General features: G+C 40.9%; 1 protein-coding gene across 2 annotated transcripts in view; it reads left to right on the top strand.

The window, feature by feature from the left end:
- SEMA5A (semaphorin 5A) overlaps positions 1-24,605 on the top strand; it is a 471,369-nt gene that overhangs the window by 237,456 nt on the left and 209,308 nt on the right. For both annotated transcript variants that reach the window (XM_029215912.1, XM_029215913.1), the window contains one exon: positions 671-716. In XM_029215912.1, the coding sequence (XP_029071745.1) occupies positions 671-716 (46 nt within the window). The remainder of the gene's footprint in view (positions 1-670; positions 717-24,605) is intronic.

Here is a 24,605-nt window from a genome sequence, read left to right as displayed (position 1 = left end):
CCCCCCCCCCCCCCCCCCCCCCCCCCCCCCCACCGAGCTCTGCGGATCTCTGTTGTGTATTTCACGGTTCTTCCCCTTCGTTGTTGAAAGCTGATCGCTTCCTTTTCTCTGGCTTCCTCTTTCACGCTTGGGCAGCCAGAGCTGACTCTTTCAAACAGTCAGACAGACAACAAGTTCATGCTTCTAAACTTATTACACACTGAATCCATCCAGCGAGGCAGAGCGGTGTAAAGCTCAGACCATTGGTGAATTCAAAACCTGGATGTGTTTTAATTAAACAACATGGTGAATGTAGGTGATCTGTCAGGATAAAGGCTCGTGAAGAGTGGTTTTATATCATCTTGCTTAACTTAAACTCAGCTTCAGCATTAAAGACCCACTTCCGTTTGTCCATTTCACATCGATTAAGAGAGCTGATTAATGATTTAGATATACCTTAGTCCCCGCCCCTTTATTCCTTAGCTTTCTCACCAGTCTCAAATGTGTGTTTCTGTTGACGTATTGAACGCCTCTTTGAACTCTGAGTTCCAAGGAACTCACAGTCTTAGCAGGAGATTGCTTCAGAAGCCAAAAATTGTTGGGTTTTTCCCCCTTATTCTCATAATTTTTATGTACTGTAATTTTTTAAAATCTATTAAAAATGAAACTGCTCTCTTTTTGTATTTTGTAGAAACTACCTCTTCAGATTACAGCTTGAGGATTTGTCCCTGATCCAGGTAGGTGCAATTTATTTTTCTCAAACTTTCATTTTTCATCTCAATTAGCTCCGTGTTTGAGGGGATGAAGACAGATGTATGTGAAGGTATTAATCAAGCCAGAGCAGGCCGTTCCTTCCTCAGCGGGTCAGGCCACGGGACGCCTGGCTGCCCTCTTTGACATGAGTCATCACCTGCCTTAATTCCCAATTAGCCCTCTTCCTACTGTGCGGCCTCTCCTCCTTTCATGGGTATCATCCTGATTTACTCTTCCCCAAATGATAGATAATTCAAAGGGCATTTCCTCAATGTTAGGAAGTGGCCTTTTCCCCCTGGTTAGAATCATCATTGATTATTTAGTGTGATGCATCCAGCCACCATATTCTTGTAAAAATCAGCCCCCTTTAGAAAAACATCTTTGTTTCCTCTTTATTATTTATAATTGAATAAATATGACTCTATGGCTTAAAAACCACATATAGGGCTTCCCTGGTGGTGCAGTGGTTGGGAGTCTGCCTGCCGATGCAGGGGACACGGGTTCCTGCCCTGGTCGGGGAAGATCCCACATGCTGCAGAGTGGCTGGGCCCGTGAGCCATGGCCACTGAGCCTGCGTGTCCGGAGCCTGTGCTCCGCAACGGGAGAGGCCACAACAGTGAGAGGTCTGCGTACCGCAAAAAAAACCCCAAAAAACATATAACAAAGAATTAGTGATGATAGATAAAAATGAAATTTACCTACTTGTGTTTTTTTGCGGTTTGAAGGAGGAGGAACCTGAGATGCTTATGCCTGGATAGAGTGTTTATTTTAGTGGCAGATCTGAACCACAAAGGCCCACTTCACCCTGTTAGGCTTTTAGAAGGGTCTCCTTGGAGAAGGATAGGGTCATGGCATAAATACCCACTTCACCAAGATTCTGGAATTCCCCATGGAGCATGCCAGAATCCTTGGGCTGTGTGTAGTTTGGAAAAATTCTTTAATCACCCTCATCTACTAGAGTTCTAAGAAGTGATTGGAGAGAAGTTTATATTATTTTCTTCTCTTATGTGATGCTGATATTTGGGAACATTCAGGAAACTTTAGATCTATGGTTTAATAGTAGATCTATGTTTTATTCAGCAGGGCTTTAAAATAAGCCAATACCCCCCAGAAAACTAATATTGGTAAAGCACTTTGAAAACCCATAGACCTGGATTTGTTATCTAGCTCTGTGACTCCCAGCAATTGTGGGTTTCCTCATCTGTGGAATGACCACAAAACACTACCAACCCCATACTGTCTTTGCTAGAACTAAATAAAGTAAGGCATGCACAAGAGATAAGGCATAGTACTTTTGCAACAAATGTTAATCGCTTTTGTTTTTTAAAAGTGATAACAATAAATAATAACTTCTTATAATTATTTCATCACACTGGACAATGAATTGTCTTTCCACTGCAATTTGGTAATATAAGTGAAGTCTTTAAATGAGTTGATCATTGGTAAAATTATGAGTGTATTAATAAGAACTCAGAATGATCGGCAGTTAATGCAGAATACCATTTTAAAGCTCTGGTTTTAAATAATCTTTTATAAAATATATAGATCATTCGATAGGATTATGCTCATTTTGATTCTCAGGGTACAGTATATTATTTGGCATATTGTGTGTGCCAAAAAAGTGAAATGTGCAGATATGTGTGTGTGCCAACGTATGTTTCCATACACATGTGCATTGATTTCCTAGTTTCCCAGCTCCTATGGCTGAGAAGGTCTAGAATATTGTCATTCTAATAGCAATGAGCACACTTAATACCCAGTACTTGGTTTCTAAATTTCGTTCTCCATTAAAACGAACCAAGCCTTGGGACTTCCCTGGTGGTCCAGTGGTTAGGACTTTGAGCTTCCACTGCAGGGGGTGTGGATCTCTGGTCGGGAACTAAGATCCCACATGCTGTGTGGCCAAAAATAAAAAAAAAAGAACCAAGCCTTCTTGGAGAAGCAGCTGATTCCAGGGCCTGGACAACCAAAGTTCCAGATAAGCCTGGAAGATTTTGATGTTTCAGAAATTAAGGGAGTACTCAAAGAGTGATGAGAGCAGGTCAAAAGGATATAGCAGCCAGCTTGACGTGGGCTCACTGAAGAAATCTGGGACAATTTGATTGTTAGAATAAGTAATGATAGTATCAGGTTATAGCACAGTGAATCAACTATGAGTAAATACTATGAGTAAATACTAACATAAAAATAAATGAATAAACAAATGAGACAGAAGGGATTGCTCTTCCTTACTCTAAAATGCCAACTAATAAATGTTGAAGGAATGATTTCATTAGAAAATTATAATTTGACAACACTCACACTAAAAACTGATTCAGGCAAAAATGATCAATGGATGCAAAATTTGTGGGTGAGAGTTTGATGATGACCAAGATATCGATATAGTCTCAAAGTCTTTACCTATAAAATACGTATTAATTGCCGGAGGAAAACCTGTGACTTGATAATGAAGATAGCTGGCCAGTACCATGATAACCAGCTAGTTAAAGGTACTTTCGCTAGGAATGGGGCAAAGAGTTAGTATAAGCTTCCTGATTAGATGCACTGAAAAGGCCACAGCAAGATTTCCATGATACATGATATTAAAACCAAAAATTATAACCAGTTTCATCATGAGGAACCATCACACAGACCAAACCTGAAGGCCATTCTACAAAAAACTGGTCTCTACTCTTCAAAAATCACCAAGTCAAAAGAAAAAAGAGCTATTCCATCATAAAGGGGAAAAAAAGTACACATGTCAACTGAATGAAACATTTGATTCAAATTGCATCTTGGAACAGGAAAAAATTTTTTTCCTGTTATAAAGGACACTCTTGGGACAACTGGTGAAATTTTACTGTCTGCAGAGAAGATAGTAGAAATGTATTAATATTAATGTCCTGACTTTGGTAACTGTAATGTGGTTATGAAGGAGAATGTCTTTGTTCTTTAGACAAACCTTCTGAGATAAATAAGGGTGAAGAGTATCATTTCTGACACTTATTCTGAAGTGATTTAAAAACTTACTGTATGTCTATATACATATATATATATGTGTTTATGGGCATACACATGCACACACACACGCATGCATGCATGCACACAGAAAGAATGATAGAACAAATACGATAAAATGTTAATGAGGGAACTCTAAGAATCTAGGTGAAGGGTTTTTGAGAGTCCATTGAACTTTGCTTGCAACTTTTCTCGCTGTTTTTCGAAATAAATAGCTGCAAAAAATCAGGAGATGCATATGTGCCATTGCTGTGTGTATAATGTTATTTTAGGGGCAAGGGAACTAACTGTAGTTTCCTCATTATTGCTTCTCATTGCCATGACTACCTTTTGGTGGAAATCAGGTTGAGGTTACTGATGAAATTGAAGTGTTTGGAAAACTTATCAGCCTCACCTCCTGGTAAGAGAGAGCACAGTCTGCTGACATAGGGCCAAGCAGGATGACAGGGGCTGTCCGAATGGAAGCTTTGACAACACGGCCCTAATAACAGACGTCAGACCACGCGGTGCGGTGGGTACACACAGCGCCACCCTCCCCTGTTGTGCTTCGTGGTTGTGTACGATGCTCTGCAGCCTACCTTTCACTCACTGTGGAGAGAGGACTCTGGGAATTCTTCAGGACAGACTGCTTTTTCATACATGTCTCCAGTTAAGTTGTCCTTTTGATTTCTACAAATACTTTATTTTAAGTTAAATGACCGTTTCTAAGGGTAACAAAAAAGACTAAGCACACTGATCAAGAAAGGGCTGTACTGGTGTTACAAACAGCACTGTCCAGTAAAGACAAAATGTGAGCCTCATGGGTAGTTTAAGATTATCTGATGGTCACATTGAAACAAGTACAAAGAAACAGGGGACGATGTTTTTATTGAGGTATAGTTGATATACAATATTATATAAGTTTCAGGTATACAGCATAGTGATTCACAATTTTTAAAGGTTATATTTCATTTATAGTTATTATAAAATATTGGCTATAGTCCCTGTGCTGCAATATATCCTTGTAGCTTATTTATTTTATACATAGTAGTTGGTACCTCTTAATCCCCTTGGGGGAAATTATTTTTAGTAATATATTTTGCTTGTTATATCTCAAATAATATCATTTTAACATGCAATAATTACAAAAAATAATGAGATACATTTCTTTATTTTAATTGTATTAAGTCTTCAAACTCTGGGGTGTATTTCACTCTTAGAGCACATGTGAATTTGGACTAGCCACCATTCAAGAGCTCAGCGGAGCTGTTGCTACCTAACTGGACAGTGCACTTTAATATCATGAGAAGCAGAAGCGTTTATGACTTGTATGCCTTCAGTTATGTTGTAGAAATATTGTTTTCTGCAGGGACTATCCGGATTAATTTGGATATAGTAGGCTAAAACTTTTCTCCTTCCTTCTCTCTTCGAAGATAGAAAGTAATTGTTGAAACATGGGAAAATGAGGAAATGAAGATGAGGAAGGAAAATCAATTTGCATGAACAGTGGAGAGAATTAGAACTGAGAATCAGTGACAGCCCTTATTTAACAGCAGACAACGCTTCGTTTGACCTGGCCCCTCTCTGCCTGACAGCACGGTCCACTTCCCAGGGGCAGCCCCCCATCACCTCGTGATGCTTCCCTGTGTCTGTAATGCCAAGCTGCTTATAGCTTCCCAGACTGGAGGCCATTTCCCAACTTTTAGCATCTACTCATGTCCTCTTTCTTGTGAACAATTTTAACCCCATCTTCTCCTCGATCTAGAAGAAGACCGCCAATCCTTCGGTCTCACTTTAACTGTCACTTCTTTGTAACCCACCTTGAGTCTGTTTGGGCTGATGACCCTCAGATGCATTTCATAGCCTCAGCCTTTATTTCTGACGAGCCCCTCTTGTCTCAGATTGAAATTCACTCTGTGCTGTGAGGAGGGTTTGAATTGTTGTCTCCTCAGTATTAGATGAAAGTAGATCATTAGATGCAGTTACCTGGCAGGTGATAGACTCAAGACAAATGTCTGTGAAAGTTTGAATCCCTTGATATTTAATAAATATGTTCACTCTGCAACTTTTTAAAACTTATCATTAGTAGGGCATGGGTGAATTTCATATTTTTGTCCCTAAATTCAAGAGAAGGAAAGTAATGAAACCCAGTGACTAGAGCAGTGAGGAATGCCTGCTGGAAGAGGCATCCTAAAACACACGTGTGCACACTCTCACCCCACGGGAAGTTTCTAGGACAGTATAGGTATTTCCTGACTCTGATCCATTCCTTTCTTATGTACCAGTCACCTGTCTGCTTGATACTGCTCGGTACTTTTCTTCTGCCCTAAATTCTTCTGCCTGGACATTGTTTTAGGATCAGTAATGAGAAAGCAGTTGTTGAACAAGGTTCCTTTTTTTTTCTTCTATTTAGTGATTTTCACAGAGTTCTAAGCCCCTCCCCCCAGTCAATGACCCCCAAATTCGATGCGCTAGTGTGTGTACTTCAGCCAGCACAGTTCCCAGCTGCAGCGGGAGCATGATGCACACCTGTGGTGCACCCTTCCACCTTCCCTTCCTCACACCAAGGTGGTCCCCACACAGTGACTTGATTATCCCAACTTCTGTTTTTAGTGAGAGGAAAAGAAGGGTCCCAGCTCTTCTTCCTGCCCAAGCGGTGAGGGCAGGGTGGGCCATGGGCTGCCGGCATTATCCACAGGAGCACGTTGTCCATCCAACGTGGTTGTGCCTTGCAACTCAGCTTGTGGAACCACGCGGAAACCCACTGATAAGAAAAATGGACTTTTGTGAAGTGGCTTTAGGGTGAGAAAACGAACTATGAGGTCAGACTGCCTGATAAGCTTGATACTGACCACAGTCCGGAACAGGCATCAACAGAACCCCGAATCAAGGGTTCTTTTACCCTTTTTCTCCCTAATAAAGTTGAGACGTCACTAGTGGAGTTTCTGAAGCAGTCAAGATTTGAGCAAGGATCGGGTCGGTACATGGTTATTATTACCCCCAGTGAACATTATCTGTTTGAGGTAAGTCCCTTAGCATCACCACAAAAATATTCACATATAAATATACCATGAGGTAGAATGGCTCTATATGGAATACTGTGATTTTCAAACATACCTCAGTGTATTAAAGTGAAAGACCAAGAGTTGCTTTGAAGGAAACAAAACCTGTTTTTCATCAATGATTGGAGAATCAAATATTCATGTGACGTCACTTATAAGGTGTCTTTCCACTCGGAGGCTGTGATAAATCTTGCAACTCACCGTGTGCTGAAATGTAGACATCACGTCTTGGAAACCAGTCACTTTCAGGCACAGTGACAGAGGATGTGGAGGTTTCCCATCAGGCATCTCTCCTACTTCTTGTCATGGTAACAGATCCATCTCTTCAGCGTCACTTTTCTTCTTGCCTTGATCACAGCGGTTATGTTACAAGAACAAGATTTTTGGAAAATATAGAAATGCAGCCGGCCCTAAGACGAATTGACAGCATTTGCCCATCTGGGATCGTGCCTGGGATGGCCCGAGGTAGAGGTGCGCTGAGCACGGTCCTAAGAACACAAAGAGACTGCAGCTCATTTCACCTCAATGTCTTCCTAACAGTCTTTTGGGAAATAGCTCAAAATCCATTTTTATATTGCTTTGTTACTGAAGGAAAGGAATTCACAGCTTGTTTCTCACTCACGACTGCTGGAATAAGCAGAAAAATTGCAATCTGTGTTCCAGTTTACCACCTGCCTCTCTCTGGTTTCTAAATTGAAAACTGTTATGTCTCTGACGACCTGGTCAATATTGGTGGAGAATTCTCTCCAAAGTTAAGGTAAATGTTAACTTTGTTTCTTGTATATTTGGGTTTGGGGAATTGCCTTTCAACTCCAGTCATTTCTAAATCGGTGTTTCTCAATTAGGGGCTGTTTTACCTGCTGAAAACATCTGGTTGTCACCACTGGAGGGGGACGTTCTAGTGGCATCTAGTGGGTAGAGGCCAGGGACACTGCTAAATGTTTTACAATGCACAGGTCAGCCCCTCGCCGCTCAGCAAAGAATTTCCTGGCTCAGAATGCTAATAGCACCAAGGTTGAGAAACCCTATGTTAGGTGATCACTGCCTCGGCTTCCACATGTTTTGAAGAAGCCACTTTTTGAATCTGTGATGTTAACATGTCTTGATTGAATCCAGAAGAGCTTTGATATGCTTGGGGTATTTTCCTCTTTAGATTCCTTTGTATATTTAACCAAACACGTGTATGAGCCCTTAGTGGCCATTTCTAAAGAAGCTGCTGGGATTCTTGAGTATAAATTGCTTCCTTTTATTAATATGAAATTAAATTTAAAAATAGAGTCAATTTATAATACCAGTACCCTCTCTAATGGGTCATAACAATTTGATACAACTACCTTCTGTTGGAATTCTTCTGTATAATTTAAAGAATGATATTTTAATTAGTAATTTAGAGTAACTATTCAAATGAGATATTTGTATTGATTAATTTTTTAAATCTTGTCTTATATTTATATTGGACAGGGGGAGAGTGGTCTCCCATGTAGTTATCCACAGTCATGATTCTAAACTTTATTTCTTTTTTGCCTTCTTTATCAAATATGTTCTTGAAATCATAGTGTTATAGAAGTGGCAGGGACCTTAGAGATTAAAGAGCTTAGAGATCTTTATTAAAACCTTTCAGGGTTTCAGAAACTAAGACTTGATGATCATAGTTACAGTTTTACTGGAACACAGCCATGCCCGTTCATTTGCATATTGCCAGCCCATGGTCATCATTAATACATCTTATTGGAACACAGACATGTGCATCCCTTTGGATGTTGTCTATGGCTGCTACATCAACTGGGTTGACCAGTTGTATCAAGTAACGTCTGGGATACAAATCCTAAAGTATTTACTATCTGATCCTTTAAGGAAAAGTTTGTCGCCTGGGACTAGTACAGATCAAGTTCTCAGTGAGTATTTCCTGGTGAGTGAACACAGGAGAATGCAGTGTAATTCTTTGTCTTTGCTTTTCTTAGGACAATATTTGGTTGTTTGGACAACAGTGTTAATTTTGACTCCCTGGGCTATAATTTCATGGTCCTCCCTAGACTGTGACCCATAGGTTGGGAACCCATAGTATCACCACTCATCCCCAGATTCTTGTCTCTTCCACTCCCTTGGTGAAAATTCCCTGTCAGGGGCTGTTTCATCTACCTGTTTATTGAAACACATTTACTTTCCTTTTCTCATAACTTCTAAGAGGATTATAGTTGCTGATGTACAGCTTGTGTAGATGAGGACTCAGATTAGTTTCAGAGAATATTAGTCACATTGAATGAATGCTGTTAACAAACAGCCCTTCACTCTCGGTAGCTAAACGCACACTCAGAAGCCTTATTTCTTACTTACGTGATGATTGTCCAGGGCAGCAGCTGTAGGGGCTCTGTTCTATGCTACCATCCAGGAGCCCAGGGTGTTCTGCTTGTGGTGCCTCCATCTTCAACCCACGCCTCCAGAACAGCGTGGAAGAAAGTGTGGAGGATCGTGCAGAGGCGATCTACATGGGCCAGGCCAGGAAATGCATGCCTCGCTCCCTCCCAGTGGCCACCACTAGGTCACATGGCCTCAACCAACTGCAAGGAGGCTGGGATTATTGTTTGTCTGCATACCCGGGAGGAAGCAGAAGACTCAGACCTTCAGACATCCATCGGCATGCATTAGCATTTTCTCCCAGAAGGTGCTAGAAAAACAAGATTAGCACCTAAGGATGCACTGAACTGATCCTGTTGTCTGCGCCTATCCCCCGCCATTCCAGCAATTCTAATTTTCTACTACACACACAGATTTATCCACGCGTCTAACATTTCTGTAAATAACAAAGAAGGGATACTTTGAACAAACCACTTAACCTCTTTGGACCTCAGTTATCTTGACGGTGCGTTGGGAGAGCAGAGCCAGAGAGAGGAGTAGGCTGGATCATCCCTGCAGTCCCTTTCAGCATTAAAATCTTAATATGTGCCATCCTTCTGCTGACTCTTCCTTCTGTCACTGCTTAAATGTGACTCCTGGGTTCCTCCTTCTTTACGGAAAACTTTCCCTGTAATGGAAAACTTGGCATTGTGCTTATTCGATGTAACTTTAATGACCTAATTTGTCATAAGATAATGAGGACAGGGCTTCCCTGGTGGCACAGCGGTTGAAAGTCCGCCTGCCGATGCAGGGGACGCGGGCTTGTGCCCCGGTCCGGGAAGATCCCACATGCCGCGGAGCGGCTGGGCCCGTGAGCCATGGCCGCTGAGCCTGCGCGTCCGGAGCCTGTGCTCCGCAACGGGAGAGGCCACAGCAGTGAGAGGCCCGCGTACCGCAAACAAAACAAAACAAAACAAAAAAGATAATGAGGACAACAACAGTAATAGGCGACAGCATTTACTGTGCCCTCACTGAGTACTCAGCTCTTCACATACATCATCTCAGTTTTGTTTCCTCAGTGGCACTAAGGTGTAGGTATTATTTTCAGTATTTTACAGAGGAGGAGATGAAGCTTGGAGAGTTTATGTGATTCAGCCAAGATCACCCAACTGGTTTGTGGCAGAACTATCTCCTAAACTTTAAGAGAATAAAATTTTATTCATCTACACCACCAAATTTATGATATTTTATTATAGCAGCCACAGGAAAGTAATGCACATGACCTCTATTTCTTATATCTTGCAGTCAGGCTGATGACCCAGGAAGCCTAATAAAAGTATCCAGTCTCCTTGCTCCAGGGTTCTGTAAACGACCCAAGTGCGACTAATTAGTGGCCTTAAAGGACTTTCAAATATGCCCTGAAAGAAACAAGGCTAATCTCTTTTCTTTGCAATCGTAAGCTTGAAGGATGATGTCACTGTAGGCTATGTGCAGCCATTTTGTCCCCATGTGGTATCTGCTGAAGAACAAGGCCCAACAGAGGCTATCATAACTAGAAGTCAGCACTGTTGAATTCTTACAGCATACTTTGAATCCCTGGGCTTGTCTGTGCTCGAATCTGGGTTTCTCATATTGTACTTCCCAGTTACAAAACATTTTAAACCTTTTGCTTTTGGCTTAAACCAATTGGAGTTTAGTTTTTATCACTTGTCACAGTGATAGTGACAAGTTCTAAGGGCTTGGTTAAAATGATTTTAATTTTGTCTGATGTTAATGTTAAAACTTCTCAAGATAGATTAGAATGCCAGTGTACTCTTATTTTAAGACTCCTGAAGCTTATGAATATACCACCTAAAATTTGTCTACCCTTTGAGAAAAGAGGCTGTCTTAGAGCGTTGGGTCTAAAGTGTGATTTGGGTCACCAAGTGTGATTATCTTCTGTTTACAATAAATGTTACCATTGGTTAAGGGAGTCACTTAGCTCTGAGAAACACACTTGGCTCATAAATGCAGATCTCAAAGAATTCATTTGGAAGTCACAGTTAGACCAGGCAGTTCTGTCCTTTAGAAAGCATACAAGTTAAGTCTGAACATACGATCCTTTGGGTGGCATATTCATTTCCTAGGGCTGCTGTAATAAATTGCCACAAATTTAGTGGCTTAAAACAAGAGATATTTATTCTCTCACAGCTCTGGAGGTCAGTAGTCTGAAATCGAGGTGCCAGCAGGGCCACACTTCCTTCAGAGGCTCTAGGGGAGGAACCTTCCTGCCTCTTCCAGCTTCTGGCGACTCCAGGAGTTCCTGGGCTTGTTGGTGCATCACTCTGTTCTCTCGCTCATCTTCATATGATCCTCTCCATGTGTCAGAGTGTCTCAAATCTCCCTCACCTTTCTTGTATAAGGATACTTGTCATTGGATTTAGGATTCCTCAGATAATCTAGGGGGATCTCATCTTGAGATCCTTAATTAGACTTGCAAAGATCCTTTCTCCAAATAAGGTCACATTCACAGGTTCTGGGTAGATACATCCTTTTTGTGAGGCCACCATTCAACCCAAAGCGGGTAGTGTTCCGGGGGTCTTTAGAAGACATCTTTCCGAGTTTATGCCTCTTTGTTTCAAAGAGATCCTACCTATTCATGGTGCTCTGAGGCTTCTCCTTGTGCTATAGCTGCAAGCATTTTTTTAACGACTCTTCCTTTTTTCCTGTCTCAGGGTTTCTTAACCTCAGCATTATTGACATTTAGGTCAGATAATTCTTTGGGGTTCTTTTCTGGGGGGGCTGTCTTGTGCAGTCTAGGATGTAGGGTAGAGGCATCAGGCCTGACCTCTGTATACTAGATGCCAGTAGCACCTTGCCTCCCAGTTGGGACACCAAAACTGTCTCTAGACATCACCAAATGTCCCCTGGGGGGCAGAATCGTCCCCACTTGTGAAGCATGGCTCTATCCCCACATCACCCAATGAGGATGATAAATGTTTTTCAACTGAAAGGCAAAGATAAGAAAACAGGAAATTGGAGAGCACAGAGACAAATGTAAATTCTGCCTTTCCTGTACTCGAAGTGAAAGGAATGGATTTTTTCTGGCAAAACAAACGCAGTATGGAAACCTGCCTTTCTGACCCTTTTCTGGAGTGGACATACCTTAGACACACAAGGAGGTTGATGGTGGCATAAAGCGTATTTGTCCTAATGCGCCCCTCAGTGATATCCTGGAAGACGACTCCTTGAAGATGATCACAGCTCGGCTTGCTCTGCTACACCAGCGGGTGCTACAGGTATCCTCACATCCCTGAGGCAGCTATGGGAGAGCACAGCATACTGGAAACGCCTTTGGATACAGAGAGCGTGGGAATGCAGTTTTCCTTCTGTTACTGTTTTGTTTCAGTAGAGTAATGTGTCAGGGTAACAGCCTTGGGAGCCTATAGTTCTCACTTGAGCTGGGCCCCTGAAGGGTTTCAGGAGCTCTCCTCTGTTGTATTTCATACATTGGGATATCCGCTGTCCAGCCCCATAGGGAAAAAGGAAATGTGAAGCCTAGCTCTTCTCTCTGCCATTTGTAATAATCACTGCCCAGTTTTTCTTGTAAATATTTTTTGACTTTTTATAGTTTGAGTTAGGAGGGCAGAGAAAGGTGTTACACACTGATGGCCTCCTTCCTAAAACCTGTTCAAATGACAGGTGTTTACAAATGATGAAATTCTGCCTAAGGCTGTGCCTAAGGGAATGCTTAAAGTTGGTACCTAAGCCCCACCCTGCGAAGGTGGACTTAGGCTGCGGACCGCCTGTGACGCTCTTCTGCCCTGTTCTCCCCCCTCACTGCCCTCCCTCCCTGGTCTATCTATCAGTGCCCAGCCTGAGACATCAAGCTGATAAAAATGCAAGGTCAGCTGTGAGAAAGTCCCCAGGACAAGATGGGCATCAATTAATCATTCCCAACTTTCCTGCTTCATGAGTGTTGGCCTGATCTCCTCCAGCTGAATTCAAATCTCCCACCTGTGTCTCCATGTGCTGTTTCTCCTGTTCAGACCCTATGTCTTTGTCTATATTCTCCTCCCAATCAACTCCTGGCAACTATTATTTTAACTGTCCTCCTCCATGCCAGCTGTAGCTCCATAACGCTCCTGTCCCTGTTCTAATTTCTCTCCTCCATCCTAACAGAATTAGACTAGATGGATGGGTGATCTCCAAGGGCCCGTTCAGCACTAAGATTATGAGATTTACATGTTCAATTGCTGTGGTTGTCCCCTTCTTCAGAACAGTAAAGCTCCCCATCCACGTTTAATTAATGTTGAGGGTGCAACAAATCTAGCTCATTCTGTGCCTTTAATGGCCAGTTGACTGTGGGCTTGGTTTATCAAACCTGTCCAAATGACTAACTGAAGAGATCCCAAGCTCCTAACAGCTCCATGAGGCAAGTATTTACTTAGGCTAATGACCTCCATTCTACAGTGGGCAGAGCCAAAGACTATGAGAGCTCATCGCTAAAATATTATGATGATGGTTTGGAAATCATATGACAATGGGGCCATTTTAAAGTGTTTGAAATCTTACCATCCGTTTTCACTAAAGATGTCACTTTGTAATTTAAAGCTGCAAAAATATCAGCTACTCCCACAATCTTGAAAAAGCACCTTAATTACAGATATTTTCCTTTAAAAACCTTGTTCAAAATTCTATGCCAGAAAACAGAACTCATATTTAAGATTCTTTTAAAAAATGGAATCAGTACAGCACTAGGAAATTAAGCTATGCAAATACTTTTTGTTATTTATGCATTTTTGGTTGTTTGAGAGAACTGTTCAAAAACCTTTCTAAAAAAGGTTGGATTGGGATGCTTTTATTCTAACCATCTGTATTAGTTTCCTAGGAGCGGTGTAACAGAGCAACCAAACTGAGTGGTTTAAAACAACAGAAATATATTCCCTCACAGGTCTGGAGGCCAGAAATCAAGGTGTCAGCAGGGCCGTGCCCTCACTGAAGGCGCTAGGGGAGGGTCCTTCTTGGCCTCTTCCAGATTCTGGTGTTTTCCACCAGTCCTTGGCGTACCTGGCTTGTAGATGTCACCCTAGTCTCATGGCCATCTTCTCGCTATGTGTCTTCACATCAGCTTCGCTCTGTGCTTACCCATCTCTGTGTCCAAATGTCCCCTTTTTAGAAGGACCCCAGTCATATGGGTTAGGGCAGACCCTCATGACCTCATCTGAACTTGATCACCTCTGTAAAAACGTTATTTCCAATTGAGACAACATTCTGAGGTACTGGTACTAGGGGTTAGGATTTCAACCTATCGTTTTGGGGGAGGGGCACAATTCAACCTTTAACACTATCAATATCATTTTTAATGATAGGTGATATTTTGGTCACCTAAGTTCATATCTACATAGTCTTTAATTCTGCACACGTGTGTGAACAAGAAAATCAACAGCCCCCCACCCCCGGTGGAATAGTTTAGTTGATGGTATGGAATTTAGAAAAAAGTATTTTTTTTTTAAGTTAAATTTATCACTTTTCAACAACATTCGGCTGTTGTTAGATTTTCTTTTAGGTAACCACCATGCCACCTTGTTTTATTTCGTTTTGTTTTTTAAACGAATTATAGTTGGTTTACAATGTTGTGTTAATTTCTGCTGTACAGCAAAGTGACTCAGTTATGCCACCTTGTTGTTCATCTTTTCCCCCACCCTTTTGTTCCCTCCTAACGGAGCATCCAGTGATGCTGGCTGTCTTCTCTGAAATTTAACTGTTATTTTTTGCCTGTCATGTATCACTTCCTTTCTCTTGTCCTCCAGAGGGAGATCCTATAGCTTCTGCCATAACTCAGTTAAAGCTCCTTGAGGAGAGGAGAGTGTTTTTACACGGTTTTTTGAACCCATGCAGTTTGGAGCGTGATGACTGAGGCACAGAATATACTCTGTCTTTCCCTCCCCTTATCTCCTTTCCCTGTTTCCCTGCCTGATATTTTTGCTGTCCGTACTCATCTTGAAATTTAAAAATTATAAAATATTGCAGAGGTATTATTTCATAAGCTAATCCTGAAACTTAAAAATCATAAATAAAGTATTCCATCTGGACCAGGTTACTTTCTGTATGATGTTTTACATTTATATTTGGTCGGAGACTTTCTAAAATGCAGATTTCCTTTTGTAATTAGAAAAAACAAGTAACCAAATTAACCTTGAGCATCAAAGTTATAAAGTGTAAAAAGAAAAAATCCGGCATTATAAAGATTTGACCAAGCACATAATAATACAATACCTTTTGACAACTGAGTATAAAATGGAATTACACATAACCATAAATGTAAATGTGTTCCCTGAGTCAGAAAAGAAAGTGTAATTTATTTACCTTGGTAAATAGAGATTTCACATTGATGGCTTTTTTATTAGCCTTACATGTGTGAATAAAAGTATAATTCTACAGTATGGAGGTTCCTTAAAAAACTAAAAAAGTAGTTACCATATGATCCTGCAATCCCACTCCTGGGCATATATCTGGAGAAAACTCTAAAAGATAATGCACTGCAATGTTCATAGCAGCATTATTTATAATACCCAAGACATGGAAGCAACCTAAATGTCCACTGATTGACTGTTGAATGGATACAGAAGATGTGGTATATATATACAATGGAATTTTACTCAGCCATAAAAAATAATGAAATAATGCCATTTGCAGCATCATGGATGGACCTAGAGATTATCATACTAAGTGAAGTAGTATGTGAAAGACAAGTATCATATGATATAGTTTATATGTGGAACCTAAGAAAGTGATACAGATGAACTTATTTACAAAATAGAAATAGACTCACAGACATAGAAAACAAACTTAAGGTTACCAAGGAGGATAGAGGGGTGGGGGAGGGATAAATTAGGAGTTTGAGATTAACATATACACACTACTAAATATAAAATAGATAAACAAGAACCTACTGCATCGCACAGGGAACTATATTCAATATCTTGTAATAACCTATAATTGAAAAGAATCTGAAAAAGAATATATATATGTATAACTGAATCACTTTACTGTTTACCTGAAAATAACACAACATTGTAAATTAACTATATTACAATTAAGATTTTTTAAATGCTTAAAAAAGAAAAGTATAGTTCTAATCATAGGTGATTTTTCCCACAGGGAAGCCCCAAATTATTAACTTTTTTCCATAGCATTCAAAGTGAGAATGAACTCTGCCAGAAAAGGCACATTACTTTTTAATAAATACATTTGTGAAAAGTACCATTTTTCAAATAGAACACAGGGACTTATCTATTTTTGTGGAAAATGTATATTTCATAGTTATAGAGTATGCCACATCATATACATTCAGCCTAATGCTTGGAGAGCTCTGTATAAATATATCACATTTAGCTTTTTTAGAAAGAAACCTGTTTTATCGGGTTTTGACAAATTTCAGTTTGTCAAAGCAGTTTAAATATAGCCAGCATATTTGAAGATTCATAGGTCAGCCTCTAAGATATGATAAGCCTATGAATGGAGGTATAGATAGTATATTAATTACACATTTCATACACTGATAACCTTTTCCTGACCTTCTAAAATGACTGGTGTTTTTTAGACCCTATTCCTTTCCTCATGTGGGATTCTATTCTATATTTCCTTGCCCCAGTTATACATCCCCTTTTAAATTAACATGGTAGCATTTGAAGTTTTGAGTCCTTAATTATCATTCATCCCATTAAAATACCCTTTAGGGGCTTCCCTGGTGGCGCAGTGGTTGAGAGTTTGCCTGCCGATGCTGGGGACACGGGTTCGTGCCCCGGTCCGGGAAGATTCCACATGCCGCGGAGCGGCTGGGCCTGTGAGCCATGGCCGCTAAGCCTGCACGTCCGGAGTCTGTGATCCGCAACGGGAGAGGCCACAGCAGTGAGAGGCCCGCGTACCGCGATGAAGAGTGGCCCCCGCTTGCCACAACTAGAGAAAGCTCTCGCACAGAAACAAAGACCCAACACAGCAAAAATAAATTAATTAATTAATAAACTCCTACCCCCAACATCTTAAAAAAAATACCCTTTAGATGATAAGTAATAATCTATTTCCTCCACTGGTTATCAGAGTTGTTATTTGGCAAATAGAAAGTATATTTTCTTCTAGTTCCACCTAGAATTGTTGGGTGCTATTTGGATGAGGACGGTGATTTCCAGCCAGATCTTCCAGATATATGCAATATAATTTTCTGAAGATATTTAACAATAGAAGGAGGTCACATTTTCCTGAATCTTACTGATATGATGGCGACCTTAGCCAATATTGAGATATCATTGTGGGGGGGGTGTGGGTGTGTATATATATATATAATCTGTGTGCTAAGAGCTCAGCATGCATTGCTCTTAGACTCTTATCAGGGCTCCTATTTGATAGACACCATCTTTATCCTGATTTTGCATTTGAAGAAAGCTTGTCAGTATTACACACCTGTAAACTTGGTGGACTCCAGATTAGATCTCAGACCTCCTGGCTGTACCGCATGTTCTTAACCTTCTAACATAAATATTGAAGAGCGGGATGGGGGACAGCAACCCCTCTTCCTCCCCTCCCCCTTGTCCGTCCCTTTTCCTTTTAGCTTCCACATACCACCTGAACCACTGGAAAATTCTACCAAGCACTCACTGTGAGTTATTTGGTCTCTCACCTCTCTCTTTGTTCACTTAATTCTAACTCACAAAGGTTAGTTTATTTCTGTGTGCTGCCTTTTCCACTAGCATGCATGTTACAAATGCAAGTTAGGACAAGAGGCTCACTGATATTTTAACACGGTGGTTCTAGAATCTGTTAGATCATCGGATTCACTTGAATAGGCTTTTAAAGGTGGAAATCCCCAAATCCCTTCCATGCCTACTGAATAAGGATTGAGCCATTGGAATTCCTGCTTTGAACATGAACTTTGGGAAAGTTCATGAACATGAACTGAGCACTGGTGTCAGTCATACTTTGTGGGAAAGGATCCAAACATGGGCTGTGAAAATAGTGCATCTAAGGCTAGAAGTACTGGAGAGCAGTAAGAAGAGCAGGCTTGGAGGAACTGGATGTCGGGTGGGTTGAGGAGATGGAAGATGGGAAATTCTGCTTTGATGCTAGTGACCTTGAGCGATGGTGAGGCATCCTGCTGGCTGTCCAGTGGATATTTGAAGAGGCAGTTCAAAATCTTAGTGGGGATAGAAAAGGAGAGGGAAAGAGGAGGAAAACAGAGCAAATGAAAGTGAAAGAGTGAGGGAGAAAATGAATGAATATGTGGATGAATGAATGAATTATGGACCATGTAGGTTTGGAAGTGGGGCTTAGATTGTTGGCTCATGGGGAAGCCATTTGTGCCTTGAGTCCTCAGTGTAAAGGAAGAGGCAGCGGTCTGCTCTGTGGTTGAGGTGTTAGGACTCCAGTGTCCTTGGACAAAGCAGATAAGAGATGCAGGGTTTGGAGTTCTGAGAGGTTAAGCAGGTAGGCTGCTCCTTGGATCTATGAAGAGCTTTTGGCCAAGGCATCTGGACAGCACTGAGTATTTGGATATGTGAAGCAGGGAGGTTGGCACCAGTGGGCATGACATGAAGGAGGCATAATGTCAATCCTCGTGTGAGGAACAGCAGGAGGAATCCAAGAGAGAACGGAAGGATGAGTTCCAGTGTCCATCTCGTGGTGTCCGGCAGCACCATGACTTCTGAGCCCAAGACAAGGGTTGCTGCCTGGGTCTGGGGCAACTTTGCTGATGTCGATGGAGAATATCTCATGGGCATGTCTGATTCCCCAAAGTGATACAGGTTGCATGTGCTGAGGCTTATTCCCAGGTGTAGCTCCTCCAAAGAGTCATGGCCCTTCCAGCTCTCAAATTCTGAGCAGAAACATTGGAGCTGAGCCGGGTGGTGGTTAGAGGGTTCCTGCATCACAGATGCATGGCGACCAGCCCAGTTCCTTCTGGCCATCTTTCAAAGACAAGATTTGGAGATTATCCACTGCTGTGTGTGATCTGAGCTTCTGTTCCCCATTGCATTTTCTTGTCTCTTTTCTCCCTTCAATTATATGATTAGTTAAAAGCCAACATTTTTTCGAACCACTTATACCTCTGTTGGCAGAGGTACTACCAGGTGGTAAGTCAGAGAGGGGGAAATTTATAGACTGTCATTATGATATGCAAATCAAGAAAAACATACTTCAGAGAAAAATACAGAGCTAACATAGTTAACATAGAGCTAACATAGATGCCAATAGCATTCACCTTTTTATTTACTTATTTATTGATTTTTGCAAAAAATACCAACATCCCCTCCAACTCCACCTGAATATCAGTGACTAACCTGGGTTAACAGTTTCTTAATTCTGAATACTCTGTGTAGCATGGTTAACGTAGGCATATGGCAGATCAAGAAATGATCTAAATAAATTTAAATTTGGAGGAAGAGGAGAGAGAAAAGTGAAAAAAGGAAATTAGATGAGCAAATGGTATAGGAGAGGCAGTCATGAAAGAAAGATTCTGCAAACTGTGACAGAGGTATGAACAGTGTGGAATTTAATGACATGCATTAGATTTATTATTATTATTGCAAAAAAGCAGCAATTAACCAGTCGTCCATATAGTGAATATAAAACAGCGGGCTGTCAACACTGCGTGTTCAAAAATTCACATTTGTGTTTCTCTCATGATAACTTTTTCTTGCAATTTAAAATCAGAGAGAGTTTGTTTTTCATATGCCTCTGGAGGGGGAGGTGGAAAGGATGACTTCATAAACCTTTAAGAAGTCAAAGACGTTGAATGAAGACATTTTCTCAGAGGGAAACAATGATTGATTGCTTTCAATCCTTCACTTCAAGTTTTCAAGAAACAGAAAGCATAAGGTAAATCATATTGACAAATAGATATCAGGTGCTGACTGTTTGCAGTGCGTTCTGTCAGGGAAGAAAGGGACATGACAACTCAGTTGAATCTTATGTTCTAGTTGACAAGGTAAGATTTATGCTCCTGCAAAAGTAATAGTAATAGTAGTAGTGCTATCCCAGGCCCTCTGTGATTAAGTGCCAGTGTGTGACATCAGACAGGGGAGCTCAGAGCAGGCAGACGGGATCACTGACCATGGACCAGACAGAGAAGACAGGGCTCAGATCACCTTCCATACCAGGGTTCCTTGCCTTACCGGTATTTTGGGCTGGATAATCCTTTTTTATGACAAGGGTCGGGGAGGGAGGAGGCTATCTGCACATGCCCGTGCCTTTCCCCCCTAATTATGACAACCAAAATGTCATAGGCATTTCCATATGTTCCCTGGAGCCGGAGGGAGGCTATTGAGCTGCTGGTCGAAACTAACAGCAATTGCTCAGCTTTTGGAATTACCCACATGACAGGAGCAGTTGCATACCTATTACATTACTTAGGACATTCAAACAAATATTATTTTCTGTGCTAGTTTTTGTTTAATAAAGTACCATGCAAATTATTTAAACTTACAAGGAATTCTAGAGTAGTTCATCTTCCTATAAATTCAGCAAAGTTTAGCCATCTGGCATTTCATCTACAACTTCTGTATTAATAACTAGAGGCAGTGCAGAGGAGTTTTGGAAAATGCTCTCTGGGTGCACCCTGTCTCTGTGTGTGGCCTTGGGAAAGTTACCTAAACTCACTGTGTTTCAGTTTCCTCTTGGGAATAATTGTGATGCCTTCCTGCAGATTCTTCTGACGAGTGAGTGCAGATAACACTGTGCAAGCAGCCTGGTCTGTCATAAGGACTAAATGGGTGTCACTATTATTTTACTGTTTTAATCGCAAACTTTACAAATCAAGTGTATTCTGGTAACTGCTGTATTTTAAGATGAAGACCATACATGGGCTGGGAGACTCACAGAATTCATTTGTAAATTTGGGGCCAAAGGCATTTGCTAAGGGAAAAGGGGGCTTAAACATTTGCATACGTTTAAAAACATCATTATTTTAATATTTGGCATCTTCTAAGTACCACGACTGTCCCTGCCCCAGCTATGGTTCTGCCCAGCTGGGCAAAGGGAGCCTGGGCAGGCTGTTGAGACAGGGGTGATAGCCAGCTTGTCTCTGGGGCTGCAGGCTGAGCGCAGACTCCACAGGAGGGTGGGCTTGACATGCGCACCTGTGATTAGCAGGGAAAGTGTCCCTACCAGACACCCAGAGTTGTGGCAGAGTCCTTGCTTCAGTTGGCTATTGATTGGTGCCTAAGACAACCGCAAAACTTAGTGGTTTAAAACAGCCATTTTATTGCTATTTTGCTCACAATTTTGTGAATCGGGAAATTTCAAAAGCCTAAGTTGGGGAGTTGGTGTATGACCAACATGGCATCAATGGAGGCCCTTGCAGCCGGAAGTTCCTTATTCAAGCTGGTTTATCCACTACTGTGTCTGCACTTCATTGCTTCTTGGGTTACCTCTCTCTCCCCTCCCCTTTCTGCTTTCTTCTTCTTCTCCTTCTCCTTTTCCTCCTCCCACTTCTTCTTCCTCCCCTCCTTCTCTCCTTCCCTCTCTCCCCACTCTCTGTCCCACAGCCCCCAGCTCTTCCCATCTATCTCCTTGCCTACCCCTCCTTGTCATTTTATCCCCAGGGGACTCACCTGCTGCTCTCAGGACAGTCCTACTTCTTACCTGGCAGCTGGCTTCACGAGGCAGGAAGCTAGGCTGTCAGGCCAGTTAGGACTGAGCAGGGAGCTAGCGGGGACAGGGCCACTTATATCGTATTCTATTGGTCAAGCAGTCACAGGCCTGTAGGGATGCCAAGTGGTGGAGAACTGGACTCCAGTTCTGGAGGGGAGATCAGCAGGTCCCATTGCAGAAGGGCCTGTGGTGGGGAGACACTGTGGAGCCATTTGTAGGGCTCATGGTCTGCCTGTCTCTTTAAGGCCTATGTCCTGTGACTCCACCTCCCATAGATTCTGATCTCCTTGACCAAGGATCTTCATTTTTAACAAACACCCAGAGGTGAGTCTGATGCAGGGAGTCTAGGGTCAAAAGCAATTATTTCAAAAATTGATGGGAAGAAATACTATAATTTCTGTTTCTATTATTTTTATATAAAAGTAAGTAGCATAAAATGTACTAATATTAATATGCAAGGTGATGGCGGTGCCCTCGCTTTCTCAATATGTTAAGCTGCTGACACACGTCGGGGTCAGCTTCTGGGGTATCCTGAGGGAATCATGGACAAATGGGGAAGGATTTTAATTTACAAGTGCTAGGAAAGTGAGTTTTTGCATTATGCTATTTATGCGGTAGTATCTTCATAATGTTTTGTAATGAAGTGTGGAGGGACCATTACTTTGTGTTCCATAGAGAGGTTCCATAGGTACTTAGTGGCAACATATTCTTTTAATTGTCATATTAATATAATATATTAAACATAATTAAACTTAACGTATGTATATACAAATATATGAATGTGTGTCTATCATCTCTCGACTGTCTATTCAATATCTATCCATTCATCTATTTATCTATCAACTATCTATTCAATATCTATCCATTCATCTATTTATCTATCTATCCATCTATCTATCCATCCTTTTTAAAAAGAAAAGTGGTCCAAATTTGCTGAACTTTATGTGATTTTTAATAGTGTGTTAAATAGGTGTTTTTGGAAAAAATACAATCTTTATTTCAAGAATGAGACAGAATCTGCTTTTCAATAAAAACTAATACAATGGAAAAGTAATTTTTTAATCAGACACTTTAAAACAATTCCATCCTTACAGGAATCTGTGGTTTAAAATGAAATAAAAGGGACCTCCCTGGCGGTCCGGTGGTTAAGATTCCATGCTTCCAATGCAGGGACACAGGCTCGATCCCTGGTCAAGGAACTAAGATCCTACATGCTACACCGCATGGCCAAAAAAAGAGAAAGAAAATGAAATAAAAGTGTCACTATAATAATGGCCTTATTCGTACTTTAGATTTGGAAATTTAGAAAATTCTTTTTTTAACATTCTTATCTACACTTTTAACTTGGTTGTAAAACTTCCAACTGGAGGGCTTCAGTGTGCTTTGTGCTCATTTTAAACTTTTCTTATGAGTTTTCAAGCAAGAGATTTTAGGATGGAAATGTACTGGCAAATTTCAACACACAAAAAAATCATCTAATCAGAAGATGGGTTTGAAAGAAATCAAAATTTAGTAAGAATAGTCAAGAATGCAATTGGATTTACCCATCTGTTTGAGATGTCTACTTTAGTTATAACAGTTTTAAACTAAAAGTCAAAATAAACTGAATATGAAAACGAACTCTCTAAACAAAATTTTAAATCACTGTATCACTATATCATAAATTATTATTCCAAGATTTTAAAAAACTTGTTCAGTTAAAATATAAAATAACATTTGTTCTACATAATATCTTTCACTGTATCTGTATGTAATTCTTTTAAAATGTAATGAAAATATATATGTACACATGCACAGTTGTGTGTAGAATATGTGTGTATAATATATAAATGATGAAATATATACTGATAGAGAGTAAATGTCAAAAGTCTTACTACTGATGAGAGTGTATGGGCAAAACATTCTGGGAAATACTGGTAGTCATATTAAAAATGTTTTGTGAACATCACAGATTGGTCTCTAGGAAGCGTAAACAACTGATTAACTTTGCTCAATATTATGTAACAACCTAAATGGGGAAAGAATTTGAAGAAGAAGAGATACATGTATATGTATAACTGAATCGCTTTGTTGTCCACCTGAAACTGGCACAACGTTGTTAATCAACTCTACTCCAATATAAAATACAAAGTTAAAAATAAAATATTACTGCAGCTAGGGTTCTCTTTCCAGCAAAAAGCCACTTCATTTAAAAATAATTTTTAGACAACAAAACCTTTGCTTGGAGAACACGATTAAATGTTCCCTGCTTTTTTTGTTTACTTTGTTTTGTCATTTTTACTTTTTTCAAATATCACATGGTATTAATTAGATCTAGTTTAAAACTTGTGAATTCCCTACTGCCAGATTAATTGTAATCTTATCAAGACTACTTTTCGGTTCCAGCCACTTCATTATGCAACCTGTTTTTGGGAAAATTGGTTTTTAGTTTAATGTTGGAAAAAAGAACACCCTTATTCTTTTTTTTTTTTTTTGCGGTACGTGGGCCTCTCACTGTTGTGGCCTCTCCTGTTGAGGAGCACAGGCTCCTGACGCGCAGGCTCAGCGGCCATGGCTCACGGGCCCAGCCGCTCCGCAGCATGTGGGATCTTCCCGGACCGGGGCACGAACCCACGTTCCCTGCATCGGCAGGCGGACTCTCAACCACTGCGCCACCAGGGAAACCCTCTTATTCTTCATTTTAGAAAATGAATTTCGTTTATGAGACTGTGTTTGCTAGAAATACAAACACCATTGAGAATTGCATTGCATTTATTTTCTCCCGTTTCATCACCCTTGAAAGAACATGTACCTGTGCTGGGCATCTTCTCTTGCCCCTCCCAGTACACTCTCCCCTTCTCCATGGGGCCCTGCTGCATGGACCACTTTCATATTGCT

Source organism: Monodon monoceros, unplaced genomic scaffold (genome assembly GCF_005190385.1).
Source record: "Monodon monoceros isolate NGI ecotype Baffin Bay Population unplaced genomic scaffold, NGI_Narwhal_1 Super_Scaffold_12, whole genome shotgun sequence".
Taxonomy (NCBI): domain Eukaryota; kingdom Metazoa; phylum Chordata; class Mammalia; order Artiodactyla; family Monodontidae; genus Monodon; species Monodon monoceros.
The sequence above is the reverse complement of the archived record's forward strand: the minus strand, read 5'-3'. Positions and strand labels throughout refer to the sequence as shown.